Source organism: Gorilla gorilla, chromosome 4 (genome assembly GCF_029281585.2).
Source record: "Gorilla gorilla gorilla isolate KB3781 chromosome 4, NHGRI_mGorGor1-v2.1_pri, whole genome shotgun sequence".
In the NCBI taxonomy this organism is placed as follows: domain Eukaryota; kingdom Metazoa; phylum Chordata; class Mammalia; order Primates; family Hominidae; genus Gorilla; species Gorilla gorilla.
In genome coordinates this window covers 52,786,087-52,807,036 of record NC_073228.2, presented here as the reverse complement: position 1 = coordinate 52,807,036, position 20,950 = coordinate 52,786,087, and the positions used below count along the sequence as shown (strand labels likewise).

At 52.6% G+C, this 20,950-nt stretch overlaps 3 protein-coding genes across 9 annotated transcripts in view; 1 reads left to right on the top strand and 2 right to left on the bottom strand.

Annotated features, from left to right (window-relative positions):
- Positions 1 to 26: 26 nt before the first annotated feature.
- Positions 27 to 1,599, bottom strand: LOC129533777 (uncharacterized). The gene has a single exon (XM_063706427.1). It carries the CDS (start codon positions 1,597 to 1,599, stop codon positions 877 to 879), a length of 723 nt encoding a protein of 240 aa, XP_063562497.1. The 3' UTR covers positions 27 to 876.
- Positions 27 to 17,016, bottom strand: PGAP3 (post-GPI attachment to proteins phospholipase 3). 6 transcript variants are annotated; one of them, XM_019027085.3, is made up of 8 exons: positions 16,701 to 16,960; positions 14,794 to 14,891; positions 13,474 to 13,626; positions 3,531 to 3,593; positions 2,907 to 2,968; positions 2,427 to 2,563; positions 1,964 to 2,168; positions 27 to 1,779 (listed from the first exon to the last, which is right to left on the bottom strand). In XM_019027085.3, the coding sequence occupies exons 1-8, from the start codon at positions 16,879 to 16,881 to the stop codon at positions 1,716 to 1,718; spliced, it is 963 nt and encodes a 320-aa protein (XP_018882630.1). In that variant the 5' UTR covers positions 16,882 to 16,960; the 3' UTR covers positions 27 to 1,715. The 6 variants fall into 6 exon arrangements, with proteins under 6 accessions (XP_018882630.1, XP_018882632.1, XP_018882631.1 ...); XM_019027087.3 differs by lacking the exon at positions 13,474 to 13,626 and having other exon boundaries at positions 16,701 to 17,016; XM_019027086.3 differs by lacking the exon at positions 3,531 to 3,593 and having other exon boundaries at positions 16,701 to 16,924.
- Positions 17,002 to 20,950, top strand: part of ERBB2 (erb-b2 receptor tyrosine kinase 2) — a 40,379-nt gene continuing 36,430 nt past the window's right edge. For both annotated transcript variants that reach the window (XM_055388200.2, XM_019027084.3), the window contains exons 1-2: positions 17,002 to 17,140; positions 17,557 to 17,661. The gene's annotated coding sequence lies outside the window, so the exon portion shown is untranslated. The remainder of the gene's footprint in view (positions 17,141 to 17,556; positions 17,662 to 20,950) is intronic.

Below are 20,950 nucleotides of genomic sequence, written 5' to 3'. Positions count from 1 at the left end.
ACACAAATGAGCTGAACAAGAGCAGGTGAGGCTGGGAATTGATTTATTAAGCACATCCCTTGCCACCCTCCCATCTTAAAACAGTTTTCAGTATCAAAAGAAGCTAGCACAGGCCACCCGAGTCCCTGAGGTTGGAGTCCTAGCATAGCTCCCCTCCCTCAAAGAGGGACCAAGGGGTCAGGGGCAGAGCAAAAATCCAGTCTGCTTCAACCACGGAGACTGCCTTTGGGATGGAAAGTTTCTGGAGCTCCCTCCATTCTATTCCTGTGGGGCAGGAACATGCCAGGGCTGCTGGTAAATGGCAGGGGTCACCTTTACCAGGGCGCAGGCATAGTGTGGCCCCTGCCTGCCCTGGGGCCACCCTGGAACAGTAAGACCCTCTGGGAAGGGAAGAAACCAGACCCAGCCATAAGCTTTCTCCCCTTCTCCCTCAAATCGCCCCTTCCTCCTCCCCAAAGTCAGGCTATGGCAAAGGGGCTGGCAGCAGGGGAATGGAGGTTTTGGAGGGGAAGGCCAGCCATGCGAAGGCAAGGAGAAAAGAAGGATGGAGAGAGCCCCAGCCATCCCCATTTTCCTTCCTCTGCCTCCGAGGGGCTGCTTCTGGAGGGCACTGTTGTGTGGGGACCCTGTGAGGTCTGCAGGAGGCGGGCAAAGGGGCACCAGACAGGGAACATGCACACAGGCAGCCTGGCCATGGAGAGTTCCTGGCTGTCTGCCCAGGTGGGGCCTTGGGCAGAGCTGGCACTCCACAAGTGATTATTGATGATGACAGGATTCCCTCATCCTGCTCCAACCTCTCAACTGTGGACACATTCACCGGCAGTCACTCATCTCACATGCCCACCAGCATGCGCACACACGTTCCCCTAACCCACGCTAACCCACCCACCCCCTGCACACACACACTTTGAAGCCACACCTCTTCCCCCACAACACCCCTCTCCACACTGCGCACCTAGGCCTGAGCTCACACACACCCAGGCCCATGCTCACGGCCCTGTCACCTATGCACTCAGCCTGGCCCACACTCCCGACACACGGTGGCAGGCTCTCAACCAGACAGCAGCACGGGATCCTTGCCCTGGGCTTGCTGGAGCCCTGGCCCCGAAAGGGAGTGTGGTGAGGCCTCCTGGGAACCTGGCTAGGGCAATGATCAGGGTGAAACTCCTTCCCAATCCCAGCAGCTTGGTCCCTCAAGATCCCATGGGGAGAATCGCCGTGAACCTTGGCTGGCCAAAGAACAAGCATCCAGCACCACCTAGTGGTGTCCTGGAGGAGGGTGGGGGGTGGTAACAGAAGGGGACCCCCTGTATCCCTAAGGCCTGTGGTCCCGGGTCTCCCAGGTAGACAGAGGGCTTCGGGACCCAGCCAGGCAGCGGGGGATGTGGGGAGGAGGCTGGTGGGGAGGAAACAGGCAGCTGTCCTCCCGGTAGAGCTAAGAACACACTCAGTTCCACCCCAGTTCAGCTCCAGGAGGTAGAGGGGCTGCCCACTCTCGAGTCCCAGATGCTGGGAGGCCTTCCCTAGAACAGACTCCAAGGCTGGTGAGGGCCAACAGGGGGTGGGCTGGCCACATGATTCTGGGCCCACATCCTTCATGTCCAAGTTCAAGAAGTTGAAAAGAGAAAATGAATCATCTCAAGGGTTGAGGGGAGAAGGGAGGCCAGCAGGGCGGGGGCAGGATCCCCACTGGGGCAGACTCGCTCCCAAGGTCTTCAGTCCAGCTTGAACTTGTCCTCTGATTCCTTCAGCAGGTACAGGCTGTCATCTTCCAGAAAGCTGTGGGCCGAAGGAGTAGCCCATTGAGGCACACAGCTCTGACAGCTCGCAAGGAGACAAGGGTGGGGTGCGTGCAGGCAAGGTGGGAGGGGGCAGATGGGCACACAGAGCCCCCAATCTCCCCTAAGGAGTGGGCAAGGAAGGGTCCAAAGAAGGTGAGCACCAGGCAGGGGGCAGCACCCACCTGAAAAAGAGGACGTGGACAGGGATGGTGCTGATGTGCCAGATGGCATGGGCATCCAGGACCCAGAAGAGCGGCGGGAAGTCAAGCAGCTCGAGCAGGGACAGCCCCTGCAGCAGCAAGACCACCACCACGCACTTGCGCACGTGAGGCAGCCGCCGCTGGTTCCACAGGCACCAGGCCAGCCACCACACCACGTTGACCAGGCCTGGGTGCCAGTGGGGGCAGGAGAGACTCATTCCTTTGGCTCCTTCTCCCCAAGGCCGCCCCCAACTCCATGCTCTCTGACCCCAGGATCATCCTCGGACTCTCCTCCCAGCCTCCTCTCTCTCCCACCTCAAATTCTTCTCCATTCCTCTACCCCAAGAGTCTCTCTAGAACCTCCTTCTCCAGGAATGGCACCAACCTCCCACTCGCACCCCAAGCTAGCACTTCTGCAGATGGCCCAAGCCCCCCAGGGCCTCACCAATAGCCACGTTGGCCACCAGGTTGTAGCCATAGTCGAAGCGGATGAGGCTCAGGTAGGAGACGTGCACAGTCAGCATGAGCAGCAGGAGAGCCCGGAAGGCACTGACCACAGCTGGGTGCTGTAGCCCCACGGTCCTGCCCCACCATCCAGCGTTGCTCAGAGGGCAGGTGGCCCATCCCCCGAGCAGCATTCCCTGAAGCATCTCCTCCCCCCCAACATTGGTGCATGGCCCCTGAAGTCACTACCCCTCTCCCCACCAAACAGGCCACAGCTGGGCAGCAAGTGCTACAGCTCCTTATCAGGAGCCAGGGCCCCCAGTCCTACCCCAGAGTCCTCACCCAGGACAGCTGATGTGTTGGGGGTGGGGGGGCGTAGGTGTTGGGAGACTAGTGAAGAAGGCCCCCAGGGGAAGGCTGGGTGACCCCTTTCTGCCCCCAGGGTTCGATTTTGCCCCTGCAGCCACCCAGGCAGGCTCACCTGACACAGCACAGGTAGATTGAGTGTAGGATGACGGTGGAGGCACAGAAGTAGTCCATTTTCTGAGGACAGGGAAGGGTGGTGAGGGACCAGCATGAGACTTCACGGAGAGGACCCGCGGGGATGGGGGCGTGGAGGGGTGGCAGAGAGGGGCCGGGGTCCTGGGCCTGCCTATCACTGTTTCACTCCGACTGAGTCTTGTGTTCACATCACCGTACAAGTTTTTAAAAATGTGCCCAGGAACAAGGCTTTAGGGACGCTGGTGGAGGGTTCCTGCTGAGGCTCCAGGACATGACCACGCTGCACAGAATTCAGAGCACAGTGTGGAGTCTGACAGCCATGGGGTCATGTCCTGTGGCAACCCTTCACTGGCTGGGTGCCCCTAAGCATGTGGTCCCCCTGTCGAAGGTTCAGCTGCCTCATCAGGCGAGAAGAGCGAATACTCATCCCCACCTGATGAGGCTCACTGAGGATCAAGGGCACCAACAGGTTTAGGATGCCCACCCCATACTCCTCCCAGTGCTCCTCAGAGGGAGTTGGCATGACCCTCTAGAGCCCCTCTGCCCACTTCTGGGCTCCTCTGGGACCACCCTGTGCAGGAGGGGGAGCTGGAGGAATGCTCACCTCTGTGAGGTCAGTGTCCCTGGTGTGGAAGACTGTGGACCAGAACCATGCATTGAGGGACACCTAAGGAGGGAGGGGCTGGTGAGCATGCTGCCCCCCACCCTGACCTCAAGGCAGGGACCCCCATTTGCTCACATCCATTTCACCTTTGGGAAGGGGCTCTGCAGGACAAGAAATGTGCTTTTCCTGCCCCTGGAGCCCTCTGAACAAACCTATGTCCCTCTACCCCCACCCAGCCAGGGTCCCTGGGGTGGACTTCCTGCCACCCCAAACCCCCAAGGCCACAGGGGGCTGCAGCCTCCACAGGTTCCGGCCTGGCCTGGGAACCAGTTCCGGTAGAGCCAAGCTCCCTAGTTACTCAATTGCTAAGACAACAGCCCCCAGGGGCCTTGCCTCCTCCTCCAACTGGCAGGTGTTGACAGCCCCACCCGGGCCCAGGGGAGCCAGTGACCTCAGCCTCTGGGGGCGGGAATGAGGTGGGTGGGGTGGAGGGGCTCGAGCCAGCTTGGGGTGTGTTCCAAGCAGCAGGGGAGGGAGATCAAGCAGATCCCACTGGGGCACAGGCTCCCAGGAGGAGGGTGAACCAAGCCCAGCTTCCTCCTGGCTGGGCCTGCCCAACCCGCCAGACCAGTGGCTGCTCCCGAGCCTGGGAGGAGTAGAGGGCAGGACTGGAGGGGCTGTGGTGGGCCAGGGCCCAGGGGAATGTTTGAGGCCTTCTTCCTGGAAATTAGCTGCGCGGAGAGAACACAAAAGTTATCTAGCGAATGAGCCTAAGAGCTTGTGGGCGTTGGTGCTGGCACTTTCTTCAGGGACTGCTGTGTCCACAGCAAAGGCCCAAACTGCTGAAAGCAGGGTGGGCTGAATGGAAGGGCTGGGAAACCGTGACAACCAAAGGAACAGCAAGCCAGGCCGGGAATGGCCTGGAGGTGGGGAGGGATGCGCTAGGGTGGGACAGGCCTGGCGGAGATGAGGAAAGGCCAGGAACTGCTCAGTTGGCTCCAATGTACCAGGAAAACTGGCCAGGCAGGGGACAGAGGGAGAGGGCAAGAAGCTACACTCTGTCTGGCACTGTAGCAGGCAGGTCAGACAGTAAGATGCATTCCAAATGCAGGTCTGGGGAGCTCAGGAGAGAATGGGAGGAGAAGGGGTACAGGCGGGGCAGAACTGCTGCACAGCCAGTCAGGTTCTCAGGGTGCCAAGCTCTGGAAGGCGCAAGGCCGCCTAGTGCACCTGTCTGGCCTGGGCTCTGGGCTGAGCCTTGCTGCTTCTGCTCCTCTTGACCTGGGCAAAAGGCCCTGCCCTTCTCAGCCCAAGCTTCCCCCGGGACAAATCATGGCTCAAGTGAAACTTCAGTTCCTTTCCAGCCTGGCGTTAGGTGGTGTGGTCTAGGGCAGGCTGCTTCCTCCTTTGAGGATGGCCACTCTGTCCCTTCCACCAGACTCAAGGCTCTGCCCTGCTGCAGCCCCCTCCCCAGAGACAGGCGTGGAGGCTGCACAACAGGACTGAACCTGGTGGCTTCTCAGACACTGCTCCCACAGTCTGAAAAGCTTAGGGTCAGCATGGGGAGAAGAGCAGGCTTGGGCTGGAGACGGGACCCAGGCAATCACATGGACCAGTTCTCCCTGGCAGGCCAGGAACAGGGACATCCTTAGGGAGGAGAGTGGCCCTGGAGCCAATGTGGGAAGGAGAAGAGGAAGGCGGCAGGGACTGGCAGCCAGCCAGGCCTCCTTGTCACCCACAGCAGGAAGGGGGAGGTGAGAAGAGGACTGCAGGACTGAGCTAAGTGGCTCAGAACACCGAAAGCAGGGGGTGTGTGTGCGGGCAAACATGTGCGCAGGGCCACAGGATGGGTGGGGCTGCTGGGTCCCCTCTCCAACCGCCTCCCTGGGTGCCTTCCACTCACAGAGACCCACCTGAAGCCTGGCCTCTGCACCCCTGAAAAGCCCCTCCCCCCTGGGGAGCATCCCACTCTGGGGGTGCTCCTCTTCTCACCCTTTCCTCAGATTTGGGAGGTAGTGGTATCATTAAGAATGCAAGCCCTACAGCCAGACTGCCAGGGTTCAGTTCCTGGCTCTGCATTTCCTGTGTGTCCTTGGGCAAGTTATTTAGCCTTGCTGTGCCTCAGTTTTCTCATCTGCAAAATGGGAATAATCATAGTTGATAAGGGTTTAATGAGCAATACAAATACAGCGTACAGCACAGAGCCCAGGACAGGCTGAAACATAAGTGTTCTCTCCACTTGCCTGACCAGCACAGAACCCCGTCAGCTTCCCATAGAACTGAGGCCTAAGAGGATGTCTGCCTCCCACTCTCCCTGCAGGCCAAGGATGTTTAGGCAGAGAAGGGGTGGTCTCCTAGCTGCCTAGGCCCACCTCCACAGCTCCAGGCTGGGGGAAGAGTGTCCAGTCTTCACAATGAGACAGAGTCTGCATTCAAGTCCTGCCTCAGCCCCTAAGCAGCTGTGTGACCTTGGACACATAACCCAGTATGTGTGAGCCTCCACTGCCTCACCTACAAAACAGGTTCATAATGATGCTCACTGCACAGGAGGCCATGAGGACGAGGTCTGCAGAATGCCTGGCACCAAGGAACTCCTCTGAATGGCTGCTGGTTTTGCTGCCTGGTCCACAGTAGGTGCCCATCAATGTCAGTTTCCTTCATCAGGTCCAGTAGACTGACTCTCACCACGCCCCTTCACCTGCCCCTCAACTTCCCTTTCCGCAAGGGTCACAAAGTTTGAGGTCAAACTATGGGGCCCCAGGGTCTCTCCATTCCAGAACGGAGACATCTCAGCTATAGGAAGAGCCCCTCCTCCTTCCACTGGAGCCATGTTCCCATCAATGTGAACCAAACAGATCCATTTCTCCTCACTCAGAGTTTGTCATCAAGAGCAAGCAAAGGGGAAAGATGGGCTCTGGAAGGAAGGAGAGCTCCAAGATGCCAAGGCACGGCTACTCTCGGACTCCTCGCCACGCTCAAGTGAAGGGGGGCAGGGAGGGGAACTGGTCAGGAGGGCGACAGGCTGCCCAGCAGGCACCCAGAGCTTTGAGTAAACATTGAGGAGAGGGGGTGGCCAGGGGCAGGGTGCCAGTGGGGGTGGAATAGGAGACTGGGTGGAGGGAGAGCAAGAGGCTGTTTCAGTCTGTTGGAAATAAGAAAATCGAGACAAAAATATCACAGCCGTGAAACTGGTTGGATGCCAAGTGAGCCAGATCTGTCAGGAATTCGACCCGGCGCTAAGCCCCAGTGCTCGGGGCTGTCATTGACACCATGGCGGTGGGGACAAGTGGGGCTTAAAATAGCTCAGTGTCTCAGAAGTGGGGGAGGCAGAATGTTAAATATGACGCCTGCTGCCATCCTGGGCTCCTCTGGAGGCCACAATGTCTCACCCCCTGCCTCAGGCAGGGCAGGCCAGCCCCAGCTCACTCCTGAGAGAAGGGAGACAGAGGTGGATGCGGATGGGAGAAGGAGGGCTTTTTCCATGATCCCAGAGGATCCCTTGATTTCCTGCCATTGCCTGTTCCACTAGCTCTTGTCTGACCATGGGAAGTCCTTCCTGAAGTCTAACCATCATTCTACTACAGCCGCAACCTACCTCTTCTTGTAGTTTGCTTAACAGAGGAAGAGAAGAATCAGTCCCCACCTACACAAACCACTCTACAGAGACGGTTTGGGCTTCCCACCACTTCACCCTCCTCTCTACACCTGAGGACCTTTCCTGACTGGATGAAGGCCCGGGGAATTGGTTTGGCCTTCTGGCTTTGGCACACAGCAGGGGCCCCTACTCCGTGAAGTCAAAGAGACATGGTATGCGGAGCTTTGGTAGGCTCCCCACCCGCCGCCTGGCTGCTCCCCAGCCCAAGCCCAGGCCTAAATGGCAAGGCAAGGGCTGCCTTCTTGTGCCAGCGTTATCATGAGTCCTGCTGGAGGGCGGGGTCTCCTCATTTCCCAGAGGCAAAGCTGAAGTACCCTTCCCCCAAGACTTAGCCCGGGGCGGGTGAGGGACCTTGCCTTCCTATCCTCACCCCAACAGAAATCAGGAGCCTCAGTGCCCCAGAAGGCCCAGGTCATAGTCCACTGCCGCACCCTCCATACAGCTCAGGATCCCTCCCTCCTGCAGAAACTCACAGGGCAACTGGGAAGCCCAAGAGCAACTGGGAAAGCCAAACTAGGCCATCCCCAGGAGTGTGGGTTTTGAGGCTTTGTTTCTTGAAGGCCTAGTGAGAGCATGAGGGGGTCCCATGTCCCAGAACCCCACATCCCATAAGACACACAGGGCCCAACTATCTGCCTTCTACCACCCCAACATCTAACATCTCCTGCTTTTTCTGTTTTTGTTTTTGTTTTTTTTGAGATGGAGTCTCGCCCAGTCACCAAGGCTGGAGTGCAGTGGCGCCACCTTGGCTCACTGCAACCTCTGCCTCCCAGGTTCAAGCAATTCAGCCTCCCGAGTAGCTGGGATTACAGGCACCCATCACCACGCCTGACTAATTTTTGTATTCTTAGTAGAGACGGGGTTTCACCATGTTGGCCAGCCTGGTCTTAACTCCTGACCTCAGATGATCCACCTGCCTCAGCCTCCCAAAGTGCTGGGATTACAGACGTGAGCCACCATGCCCGGCCATCTGCTGCTTTTTCTCTAGGGTCCTTAGTCACACTGGACTGCAGGCTACCCTGGGGAAGTGTGACCCCCCTCTCCAAGAAGGAAGCTGAGTTGCAGATACCATTGAGGTGAAAAATCCAAGAATCAGGGATGACAAGACCAGATCTGTGAAGTGACCCCTGGCCTCTGGCACATGTTATGAAGACAAGGGGTGGGACCCTCCGATCTAAGAAGGCTCTAAGCTTCTTCAGAGTTCAGGCAGGGCTGTCCCATGCTCTCTAGTAGAGGTGGGAACAAGTGGGTGGTACACGCTGTGGGCCCAGACAAGTAGTGTCCGTGGAAGAACCCCAAAGGAAAGCAGACAGGTGTAACGTCCTCAGCTTCCCTGCCCTTCCTGCTTTCTTAGCCAGGACTAAATTTGCTTCGCTCCAAGAGGCCTACACAGGAAGTGGTGGCTTTATCTCACCCAGCCTGTGACAGTGTGTGCCAATGCCAGGCCCTGCCTACATCAGAGCCCCTAGCCCTCAGCCTGGCACTCAGGGGCCTCTCTGCTCCATCTACTCTTCTACTCCCATTCACACAGCTACAATGGGGCCAAGGTTTCCTGGAATGCTGGAATTCAATCCCCTGTCCCCACACATGTATGTGTCTAAGCCTTGCCCCACACATGTATGTGTCTAAGTCCCAGATGAAACCTCTCCCCTCCCCGGGCTTCCCTGGCCTGGCAGACTTCCCCAGTTAGAGGACGCGGTCTCCCCACCTCACGACTCCCAGGGCTCTCTACCGGAGCACCCCTTGACTCTGCCTGCCGTCTGCTGCCCAGGCTGCCCAGAACTGCACCTCCCACTACGCTTAGCTCCCTGGGGCAGGGGATTCAGCCTCCACAAGTGCTAAACCCTGTCTCCACCCCCAGCAAATGCTCAATGGACACTCATCACAGGACATGGAGTGGCCTAGAAGAAGAGCTAAGTTCTCAGGCCCTGGAGCCAGACAGCCCTGGACACCAACCCTGTCTTTATTCCTTGTAACTTGTTAGCTGTGCATTTTGGGCAAGTTTTTTTCCCCTGTGAATCTAACTCAGAGCTCATAAGGGTACTATGAGGATGAAATAAGGAAATGTATGTAAAGTGCTTCAGACAAGCCTGTCACATGGCTCCTGTTCCTTAATTTATCACAACTATTATTAATAGTTGTTGAATAGGAAGTATTAAGGAGGGTCAATATTTCCCAGAGGTTTAACAGCCTCCTTCCCTGAACTCCTTCCCACGCCCACCTCCCGAGTCTAAGGCTCAGCCTGGACTTCGCAGCACACCCCATCTATCAGCTTTTCTAAGGCCCTAGAGACCTCTGTATCTCCAGATTCCGGGGTCTCCTTCAGTTCTCACGTGTAAAATTCAGGACAGCAGAAGCCTCTCTCCTTCCTGTGCTCATCCCGGGAAGCACAATCCAAGCACACTATCTCCCAGTTCTCCACCTGCCCCTCCGGCTACTCCTTCTGTCTCTGTGTCTGGCTCATCTTCCTCTAGCCAGCCATTACATTTTGGGGTTCCCCAGGGCTTTGCCCTAGATCCCTTCTCTTTTCACTAGGCTCTCCTGGGGTGATCTCATCCACACCCACAGCTTCTATCACTGTCCTTTTTTTTTAAAGACAGGTCACCCTTTGTCACCCAGGCTAGAGCAACAAGAGTACAGTGACAGGATCACAGCTCACTGCAGCCTCGACCTCCTGGGCTCAAGTGATCCTCCCACCTCAGCCTCCTACTAGCTGGGACTACGGGCATGTGCCACCAGGCCTGGCTTATTTTTTTTGTATTTTTGGTAGAGACGGGGTTTCGCCATGTTGCCCAGGGTGGTCTGGAACTTGTGAGCTCAAGCAATCCGCCCACTTCAGCCTTCCAAAGTGCTGGAACCGCAGGTGTGAGCCACTGCGCCCGGCCTCCATCACTGTCTTATAAGCAGAAACACAAGGGGTCATCCCTTACTGCTCTTTCCTCATCTAATCCACTCTTGAAGTTTATCAGCATAGCCAAGATGTTGAAAGTGTGGACTCTGGAGCCAGATGCCTGAATTCAAACCCTGGCTCGGTGACCTGTGGCTGGACTTAACCTTTTCAGTCCTTGGTTTCCTCATCCATAAACTGGGGATGAGAATAATAATACCTATAAGCTGCGTTAAACAAAAATTACGGGAGGCCATTGTTCTAGATTGAGCCCCCGCACTAGACCCAAGAGACCAGACGAAAATGAAGTCACTCATGCTAAATGCCACATAATCAAACTGAAACTTTTTTTTTTTTCCTGAGACGGAGTTTCACTGTTGTTGCCCAGGCGGGAGTGCAATGGTGTGATCTCAGCTCACCGCAACCTCCGCCTTCCGGGTTCAAGTGATTTTCCTGCCTCAGCCTCCCAAGTATCTGGTACTAAAGGCACGCAACACTATGCCCAGCTAATTTTGTATTTTTACTAGAGACAGGGTTTCTTCATGTTGGTCAGGCTGGTCTTGAACTCCTGACCTCAGGTGATCCGCCCGCCTCGGCCTCCCAAAGTGCTGGGATTACACGCCTGAGCCACCGCACTTGACCTTCAAACTGAAACTTTAAGGTAACTGATAGGTCCCAAAACAGACCACTTTTTCCTGAAAACAGGAGAGTCCAGTCTACCCAAGTAAGGAAGTCTCCTCTGCTTTAACCCTTATAAAAAAAACCTGATGTTGGCCGGGCACGGTGGCTCACGCCTGTAATCCCAGCACTTTGGGAGGCCGAGGCAGGCAGATCACGAGATCAGGAGATCGAGACTATCCTGGCTAACATGGTGAAACCCCATCTCTACTAAAAATACACACACAAAAAATTAGCCAGGTGTGGCGGTGGGCGCCTGTAGTCCCAGCTACTTGGGAGGCTAAGGCAGGAGAATGGCGTGAACCCGGAAGGCAGAGCTTGCAGTGGGCCGAGATGGCGCCACTGCACTCCAGCCTGGGTGACAGAGCGAGACTCTGTCTCAAAAAAAAAAAAAAAAAAATCTGATGTTAACCAATCAGGTTTCTTTCTATTGTTCTGTTTCCTGGTTCCCACCTTACAAAACCCACTGTTCTGCTATTGCCCAATGGAAACTTGCATTCTATTTTGTAGAACGGAGGCTGCACCAATTCATGAATCACAAATTAAAGCCAATTGGCTCTATAAGTAAGTTTGCTGTAATTCGTCTTTTGCCACTTGTTATGGATGAACAAGCTTAATACTTATAAAATGCTTAGAGTGATGCCTGGCATACAGTATGAGCTATGTATGTATTTGTTAAGGAAATAAATTTTTAAAAAGCTTTAATGTTACCTCCAAAACACAGCTCAAGTGTACTTCTCTTCAATGCCCAAGACCCATGCCACCTCTCTAGTCTAGCTACTGGGCCCTGTGCTAAAACTACCAACTGGTCTACTGCATCCACTCCCGCCCCCTTCAATCTGTTCTCTACACAGTAGCCAGAATGAGCTTTCCAAAGGGCAAATCTATTCATGAAACAACTTTTCTCCTCAACCCTCATTTAAAATCCCTCCGTAGGCCGAGCACGGTGGCTGACGCCTGTAATCCCAGCACTTTGGGAGGGTGAGGTGGGCGGATCACGAGGTCAGGAGCTCAAGACCAGCCTGGCCAACATAGTGAAACCCCATCTCTACTAAAAATACAAAAATTAGCCAGGCATGGTGGCACATGCCTGTAGTCCCAGCTGCTCAGGAGGCTGAGGCAGGAGAATCGCTTGAACTGGGAGGCGGAGGTTGCAGCGAGCCAAGATAGCGCCACTGCACTCCAGCTGGAGCAACAGAGTGAGACTTTGTCTCAAATAAAATAAAATAAAATAAAATAAAATCCCTCCGTACTTCCTGATGCTTTGAGAGTCAAGATCTCCAATGTGAGGCTCTCCATGGCTGGCCCCATCCACCACCCATCAGTCCACCCAGCTCACACCCACTCTCTGATTTCCTGCATGTCAGGCTGCCTGGAACGACCCTCCCTCTCCCCACCTGGGCACTTTCTGAGACTTCTCTTTAGAAGCCTTCCCTTACTCTTCTCAAATTTACCTAGTTAACATTCATGCATCCTTCCCACCTTACCTTTAATGCCCCTTCCCCAGGGAAGCCTTCCCTGACGGCCCCATGCTGGTCTCGGTCTGCCTTTACACACACCCCTGAAGCACCTCTCCCTGACTGCACTTTTTCATAGTTGTACTCTTACATTCAATTGTATGATTAGCACCAGAGGGCAGACTTCTGGATCTCCAGCAAAGTGCCTGGCATATAGTAGGTGCTCAACACCTGAGTGAATGGCTTCTGTGAGAGCAGGAAGGTGAGTGAATGGAAATTTCTTCCTTAAGGCTTACAGGAGTAGCTCTGACCTAGAGACATCCATTGCAACCTTTTATTCTCACACCCTTCCCAAGGCCATCACGGTTCATATCTGCACCCCAGTCCGTGCTTATCACACAGTACCAGGCCCTGAATACAGCTCTTTAGACCAGCCATACTGTGAAGCTGACAGCCCTTTCTGCACCTGCAGATGTAACCATACCTGGGCTTCTCCAGGGATGGTCTAAGCCTAGGCTGAGCTCGCCAGGTGCAGTGACTCACAACTGTAATCCCTGCACTTTGGGAGGCTGAGGTGGGTGGATCACCTGAGGTTGGGAGTTTGAGACCAGCCTGACCAACATGGAGAAACCCTGTCTCTACTAAAAATATAAAATTAGCCACGTGTGGTGGCACGCGCCTGTAATCCCAGCTACTTGGGAGGCTGAGGCAGGAGAATCGCTTGAACCCAGGAGGTGGAGGTTGCAGTGAGCCAAGATTGCACCATTTGCACTCCAGCCTGGGTGACACAGCGAGACTCTGTCTCAAAAAAAAAAAAAAAAAAGACTAGGCTGAGCTCTACACAGAGACTATGGCTGTGACTCCCCACCAGGCCTGGGCTGGAATTGAGATTGCTCCAAGTCCTCCAGAAGGGCCCTTGGAAAGACCTGTGGTCCCAGCATCCTCTCTAGCCCCCCATCTCCCCTCTGTGTTTGTAAACTGTCCTACTGGGTCTTTTAGTGGCTTCCTTCTTCGGGACAAGAAAAATGCCCTTCTTTCCTCTCTCCTTCCCAAACAGCCTGACCTAGGGCTCTGCTGGAAAGGTAAGGCCCGATTCAGCACCCTCCCTGTTTTCTCCCCAGGCTTTACCATCCTGCAGCTGCAACTTTAGCCCTGGAAAACAGAGGGGAAGCTGGTAAGTAGAAGCCCTGTTGGGTGTTAATAGGGATCTAGAGCTCCACCTTCCTAGATAAGAGGAGACAGCAGGAGTCCTGCTAGGTTACCTACCCAGGCAAAGGCCACACAGGTGTGGTACATGGGGGAGGAGGCTGGCACGAAGGTGCGGTAGCGGCAGAGCATCACCAGGCTGGCCAGGCCATTGAGAAACGAGGCCACGGCCGATGCCGGCTCTTGAAAGAACAGGAACCGGGAGAAGGGCCACTGAAAAAGGAGCAGATGAAGGAGGTTTGAGGGGCAGGCAACCCTCAACTGGCCCAGTCCACCTATTCTTGACATGCTGCAGCAACAGGTCCTCAGCTGGGTCCTCAGCTCTGGAGTTTGGCCAAAGCCTCAGGTTCAGTACCTCTTCAGACTAATGAGCCACCCTCCAGTGCCTGGTTAAGAGTTATACCCCAATCCTGGCCAGCAGGCACAGCACTGTAAGCCCTGATCTCTGGGAAGACCAGATGGGTCAGGGTAGATGACTCAGTATGGCCTGGTGGAAACAGCACAGAGTTGCCATCCAGAAGACACAGGTCCCAACCCCTCCTCTACCACTGACCAGGGTCCTTTGAGCCTCAGTTTACTCTGTGAAAAACTGGGGTGAATACTTCCTGCCAACCTCAACAGGCCAGAATGAGATAATACTGGATTGAAACGTACCAGCAGGCCAGGCGCGGTGGCTCACGCCTGTAATCCCAGCACTTTGGGAAGCTGAGGCGAGAGGGTCACAAGGTCAGGAGATTGAGACCATCCTGGCTAACATGGTGAAACCCCATCTCTACTAAAAAAAAAAAAAAAATACAAAAAATTAGCTGGGTGTGGTGGCACACATCTGTAGTCCCAGCTACTTGGGAGGCTCAGGCATGAGAACTGCTTGAACCTGGGAGGTAGAGGTTGCAGTGAGACAAGATCATGCCACTGCACTCCAGCCTGGGCGACAGAGGGAGACTCCGTCTCAAAAAAAAAAAACAAAAACAAAAACAAAAGAAAGAAAGGTACCAGCAAACTGTGCCTCGCTAGACAAGCTGAAGCATATTACTATGAATCCAGACCCCTACTGGAGAAGCAACAGGAAACAAGCCACAGTGGGTAAGGGAATTTGTCCCTGCAGTAAGGTGGGCATCTCAACCACTCTAAGAGGCCCAGCACCACTCTCTGGGGAGACTCCAAAGCCTTCCAGATACTGCTACTCCAAATCCAGAGGCAGGACACATGGGTCCTATCCAATTCTATGGAAACCAGCAGATTTTGGGGAGAACAGGTAGCTGCCCCAAACACATACGCATTACCCCATGCCTCAGATTGCTTGGACAGTGTGGTCCAACCAGGGGGTATATTACTCCTACCACGCTACTACCATACGCCTACCCTGACCCTCCAACTCACCTTGCCATGGAACTGAGGCACTTTGTGACCTTCCTGGAGGTAGAGCCCAACGGTGACCCACATACACTCATACTTACAGTCGTCCCGACAGGTCCAGCCTGAAACAGACAAATGTGGCCTGGTGAACTCCCCAGCACAGAGAGGAAAGAGAGAGCATGAATGGGGTCCAAGCGCAAATGCAGGCCAAGAGGGCCTGTAAGTTGGAGAGAACCAGGAGAAATCTCAAAATTCTAGCTTCCCATTTGAATGAATGAGAGATGATGAGATGTACACATAGGGGAAGGTGTATGTACGTATGTATGCATATTTTAGTGAGCAATTAGAGATATTCATCTTTTCTTTTTTGTTTTTTTTGAGACAGTTTTGTTTTTGTTGCCCAGGCTGGAGTGCAATGGTGCGATCTCGGTTCGCTGCAACCTCCGCCTCCTGGGTTCAAGCGATTCTCCTGCCTCAGGCTCCTGAGTAGCTGGGATTACAGGCATGCTCCACCATGCCCAGCTAATTTTGTATTTTTAGTAGAGATGGAGTTTCTCCATGTTGGTCAGGCTGGTCTTGAACTCCCAACCTCAGGTTATCTGCCTGCCTCTGCCTCCTAAAGTGCCAGGATTGCAGGCATGAGCCACCGCACCCAGCATTTTTTTTTTTTTTTTTCAGACAGGGTCTCGCTCTTTCATCCAGGCTGGAGTGCAGTGGGGAGAGCATGGCTCACCACAGCCTTGACCTCCTGGGCTTAAACAATCCTCCCACCTCAGCCTCCCAAGTAGCAAGACCACAATGTCTGGCTAATTCTTTTATTTTTTGTAGAGAAGGCATCTTGTCATGTTGCCTAGGCTAGTCTTGAACTCCAGGGCTCAGATGATCTTTCTACCTTGGCAGACATTTCCTCTCCTTTTGCTCAGGTCCATCAAGATGTTGGCATCTGATGAACTCATCTATGGAAACCTGGGTTTATGTTTGTCCTTCCTGAATATAGGATTTGCTCTTACTCTCCTGGAAGGAGTTCTTGCTATCTTACCCCCTTCCTATGAAAATGAAGCCCAAATTCTTCAACCTGACTTTTGAGGCTCCAAATTGTCTTTCCAACCGTATTGGTCACTACTCCTGTTCATGTACCCTGCTCCCTGAGTAAATAAAGCTCCTGGATGTGCCCACATCTGCCCAGGGCATCCATTCTCTCTGTTCCCTCTGTCTGGAATGCAAAGTGGTATAATAGTAAAGAGGACAAGCTTGTGGTCAAACAGGCCAGAACTGGAAACTCCACTTTACTACATACTGGCTGTGTGACCTTGGGCAGGGCATTTAATCTCTCTAATCCCCATCTGTAAAACTGGGATTAGAGAAACTATCTCAAAGGGTGTGATAAAAATTACCTGACATATTGTGACACCTGTCACACAGTGAGTGCTCAATACGTTGGTTCTTTGCCCACTATGGTCCAAATCGAATGTACCAGTCCAAAGTCCCTCCTTCACACAAAACGTTCCAAGATGATCCCTGCCCCCACGTCTTCAAAGCCGGAACTGACACCTTCCTATCCCAAATGCTTCCTAATCAACGAGTCTTTCAGGGGCTCAAATCATTCTCTGCCTTGCACTTGAAAAGGCTCATGTCCCCGTGGGGACTGTGAGTCCCAATGGGCGGGACCCTGGTCTGATTTCTGTGCCATTCCTAGACATTGTAGCCCGAATGTATTTAATAAATACCCTTTTGACTGAATAAGTAAATGAAAGCTTCTGGGAAAGTAAGAGAGGCTGGTAAGGCTCTCATCACCTTAGGGGCTTCACTCACTTACATTCATAAGAGACCTCGTGGGGAAACTAAGGTTCAGGGATTGCAGAGGCGTATTGGGGGCGCAGGGGGCGGGAGCAAGGCAAATGGGCGGGGCTTACCGTGGGGGTGGGGCTTACCTGCTAGACTCATGTAGATTGGCTGGCGGGAGCGGAAGTGATTCAGAGCGCCCCCAGAGCAGTTCTGCTCTTCGCACTGCAGTACGCAGTCGCGGTACACCGGCTCACGGTCGCCCTGGGAGCCGCTCGCCAGCGCCGCTGCCCCAGCTAGCAGGACCAACCGCGCCGCCCGGCCGGCCATCCTTTCTCCCTGGCTCGCCGCCGGGGGAGGAGCTTAGGAGTATGAAGCCTCCACTTCCGGAGTAACCGGAAGTTCCTGTGTTCTTTATTCTACTCTCCGCTGACGTCCACACAGTTTAAAGTTCCCGGATTTTTGTGGGCGCCTGCCCCGCCCCTCGTCCCCCTGCTGTGTCCATATATCGAGGCGATAGGGTTAAGGGAAGGCGGACGCCTGATGGGTTAATGAGCAAACTGAAGTGTTTTCCATGATCTTTTTTGAGGTAGGGCTGTTTACTGTCACCACCCCTGTCGGATTTTACTTCCTAAACGTACCTGTAACTATCCACTTCTCTCCATCTCTTCTGGCACCACCCTGGTTAAAGACACCATCATGTGTCGCCAAGACAGCCGTAGTAGCTTCTTAATGGCTCTCCCTGCCTCTACTTTTGCCTCTTCCAACCTGCGCTCCATTTTGAAAAATTAAAATTTGCCCATATCACTTTTTTTTCTTAAAATTATTTACTGGCTCCCAATTACCTTGGGTAAAATACAGTCTCCACAAACCCTGCATGATTTGGCCCCTGCCCACTGGTCTCCCTCACTCCCTTGCTCCAGACCCGCTTCAGAGGGCTATGTCCCTCAAGCTTCCTGACTGCCTGGCCTGGTCTGAATCACTCACTCTTCTTTTTTCTTCTAGTCGCACTTGAAGTACCACCTCCCGAGGGTGATTGCTTCCCCATGCGGGGTAGAACCTTTGCTGTCCTGTTCACCACTCTACCTCCAGCACAGAATTTGGCTTATGGTAGGCGCTAAGTGCGTTTGTTTGTTCTTCTGTTTAATGAATGAACAGCATACATCAACATAAGAACTTGACAAATCCAGGGCTGTAAAATCATCAGTATGGTTCTGCACTGAGATCGGAGAGAAGTGATATTTCTAGGAAAATTAGGAGGAACCCTGGGAACAGGACGCTTGCTTTAGTATCCTCTCCCTGCTCACCTCCCCTGCACTCCCATCAGCACCGACCCACACCCAATCTCAGAGAAGCCCTGTAGCTAAGGATCACCCTTTCTCCTCTCCCATTCTCCTCACCCCTTGTCAACTTTTCTTTTTCGTCCTGGGGGTTGGAATGAGTAAGAAGTAGCCTGGGATTCCATTCACTCACTTAACAAACATTTCTGAGTCCTTAGCTCTAGCACCTTGCTAAGCAAGGCAAAATCTCCAGGAGGCACCATTCACATTGCATTTTCTGTGAATGGTGCTCTGGGGAGCAGCATTCACATTGCATTTTCTGTGAATGGCAAATTCTTCCAGTTAAATATAACATGAATAGTGTCCCCTGGAGTTGACCACCCAACTGATACTGACTGAGAAGCTGAAATGAACAAAACAACCCCTTAGCCCTCCAGGAGCTGACCGGAAATCCAGTGCTAATACTACTTTGCATCTTACAGATTAGTTCTTTTACCATGCTTTTTTTTTCTTCTTTTTTCATTTCATTTTGTCCTTTCTGTGACTCTGGGATGAGTCTTTTTATGAGGATCCTCGTTTAAAGATGGACATTTAGGATTAAAGAGGATGAAATCCTGACAAAGTAGGGATTCTCCCCTTTAGAAAATTCCTAAGTAAGGCTGGGGGTGGTGGCTCACGCCTGTAATCCCAGCACTTTGGGAGGCCGAGGCGGATGGATCACCTGAGGTTAGGAGTTTGAGACCAGCCTGACCAACATGGAGAAACCCCATCTCTACTAAAAATACAAAATTAGTTGGGTGTGGTGGTGCATGCCTGTAATCCCAGCTACTCGGGAGGCTGAGGCAGGAGAATCGCTTGAACCCAGGGAGGCAGAGGTTGTGGTGAGCCGAGATTGCACCACTGCACTCCAGCCTGGGCGACAGAGCGAGACTCCGTCTCAAAAAAAAAAAAAAAAAAAAAGAAAATTCCAATTTTGAAGGCCTCATCCTATATTATGTCAAACATACTGAAATGCAGTAACGCCCCACATTAAATAAGATTTATAAATAACTATACATATATATAATTCAATCTAATTGCTGTTAATAGTTGACATATTGCTACATTTATATACATTTAGTTAAAAAAATTTTTTTTTCTGAGACAGCCTCTCACTCTTTTACCTAGACTGAAGTGCAGTGGCATGATCACGACTCACTGCAACCTCGACCTCCCAGACTCAAGTGATCCTTCCATCTCAGCCTCCTGAGTAGCTGGGACTGCAGCATGCACCACTATGCCCTGCTAATTTTTTTTATTTTTTGTAGAGACACGGTCTTGCTATGTTGCCTAGACTGGTCTCCAATTCCTGGGCTCGAGTGATCCTCCCGCCTCAACCTCCCAAAGTGCTGGGATTACGGGCATGAGCCATGCCACACGGTCATAAAATATTAATTTTCGCAGCTTTCTTATATTTTAGAACTAACAATGGAAATTTGTTCGCGTCTAAAGTATTTCAGAGGTCCTTGAAAACCCATGCCTACATACCTGATGGAAAAAGCAATCCTAGGTTAATGGTGGAAGGGGGAGTAGAGACTTCTGTTCTGTTGACTTCTTGGAAGATGGGGTACTGTCTCTCTGGGACAGCTCTTGAGAATTTCCCTGCCAGCACAGCCCCAGATAATAATCTCTAGATGGCGATTACCTGGCCTCGCTTCCCAACTTTCTAGCCTGGAGCCCCTAGTTCTCCCCTGAGCCTCCTTAGCTTGTCCTTCTTCCTAACTTGTATTTGGCTTCAGATGTGATCCACAGTCTGAAAAGTCACTAATTCATTCCTTCAACTCAGGCTTATTGAGTCCTACTGTGTATCAGCCATTGTACTCATGGGGGAAAAAAAAGACAAAGCGTATGTTAATAGTAGAGTGTGCTGGACAGGCACAGTGGCTCATGCCTGTAATCCCAGCACTTTGGGAGGGCGAGGCAGGCGGATCATCTGAGGTCAGGAGTTCGAGACCAGCCTGACCTAACATGGAGAAACTCCTGAGATCGTGCCATTGCACTCCAGCCTGGGCAACAAGAGCAAAACTCCGTTTCAAAAAAAAAAAAAAAGTATAGCGTGCTAAAGGCTCAACGGCAAGCTGACCATGTTCTTAGATCAAAATTGGTAGAGAGTCTACAATGCGGGTTCCTTATTCATCAAATGTTTATTAAGTTTACCATGTGCAAGTCTCTGGGAACAGAGTGATGAACAAGGCACTGTCGTTTTCATGGTCAGAGGAGGGAAACAGGCCATAAACAAGTGTCAAACAAAAGACTGAAGCCAGGTTCGGTGGCTCACATCTGTAATCCCAGCACTATGGGAGGCCAAGGCAGGCGGATCATGAGATCAGGAGATCGAGACCATCCTAGCCAACATGGTGAAACCCCATCTCTACTAAAAATACAAAAAAATTAGCTGGGCATGGTGGCACGTGCTTGTAATCCCAGCTACTCGGGAAGCTGAGGCAGGAGAATTGCTTGAACCAGGGAGTCGGAGGTTGCAGTGAGCCTGGATTATGCCACTGCACTGCAGCCTGGTGACAGAGCGAGACTCCATCTACATTAAAAATATATATATATATATATATATACACACATACACATACCCTCTAACCCAGGAATTTCACTCCTAGGTATACCTACATAAGCTCCAGTATACCTAAACAAGTGCAAATTTGTTTAAGTACAGTTACTTGTGGTAGCATTAGTCATTGTTTTCAATAGCAAGAAGAAAAAGGAAACAACTAAATGTCCATCAATAAGGAATGAATTATAATAATGGAGGGAGAGCTATACAATGGAAGGCTGAACAGAAATTAATAGGAATGGGGCAGATTTGTAATGTACTAGCATGGTAAAACCTTCATGATAGACATAGATATAGATATAGATATAGATATATACATATATAGATATAGATATATACATATATATATATATATATATCTTGTGTCTCAGCCTCCCGAGTAGCTGGGATTACAGGTGTGTGCCACCACATCCGGCTAATTTTTGTATTTTTTAGTAGAGACGGGGCTTCACCATGTTGGTAAGGCTGTCTTGAACTCCTGACCTCAGGTGATCCACCCGTCTCAGCCTCCCAA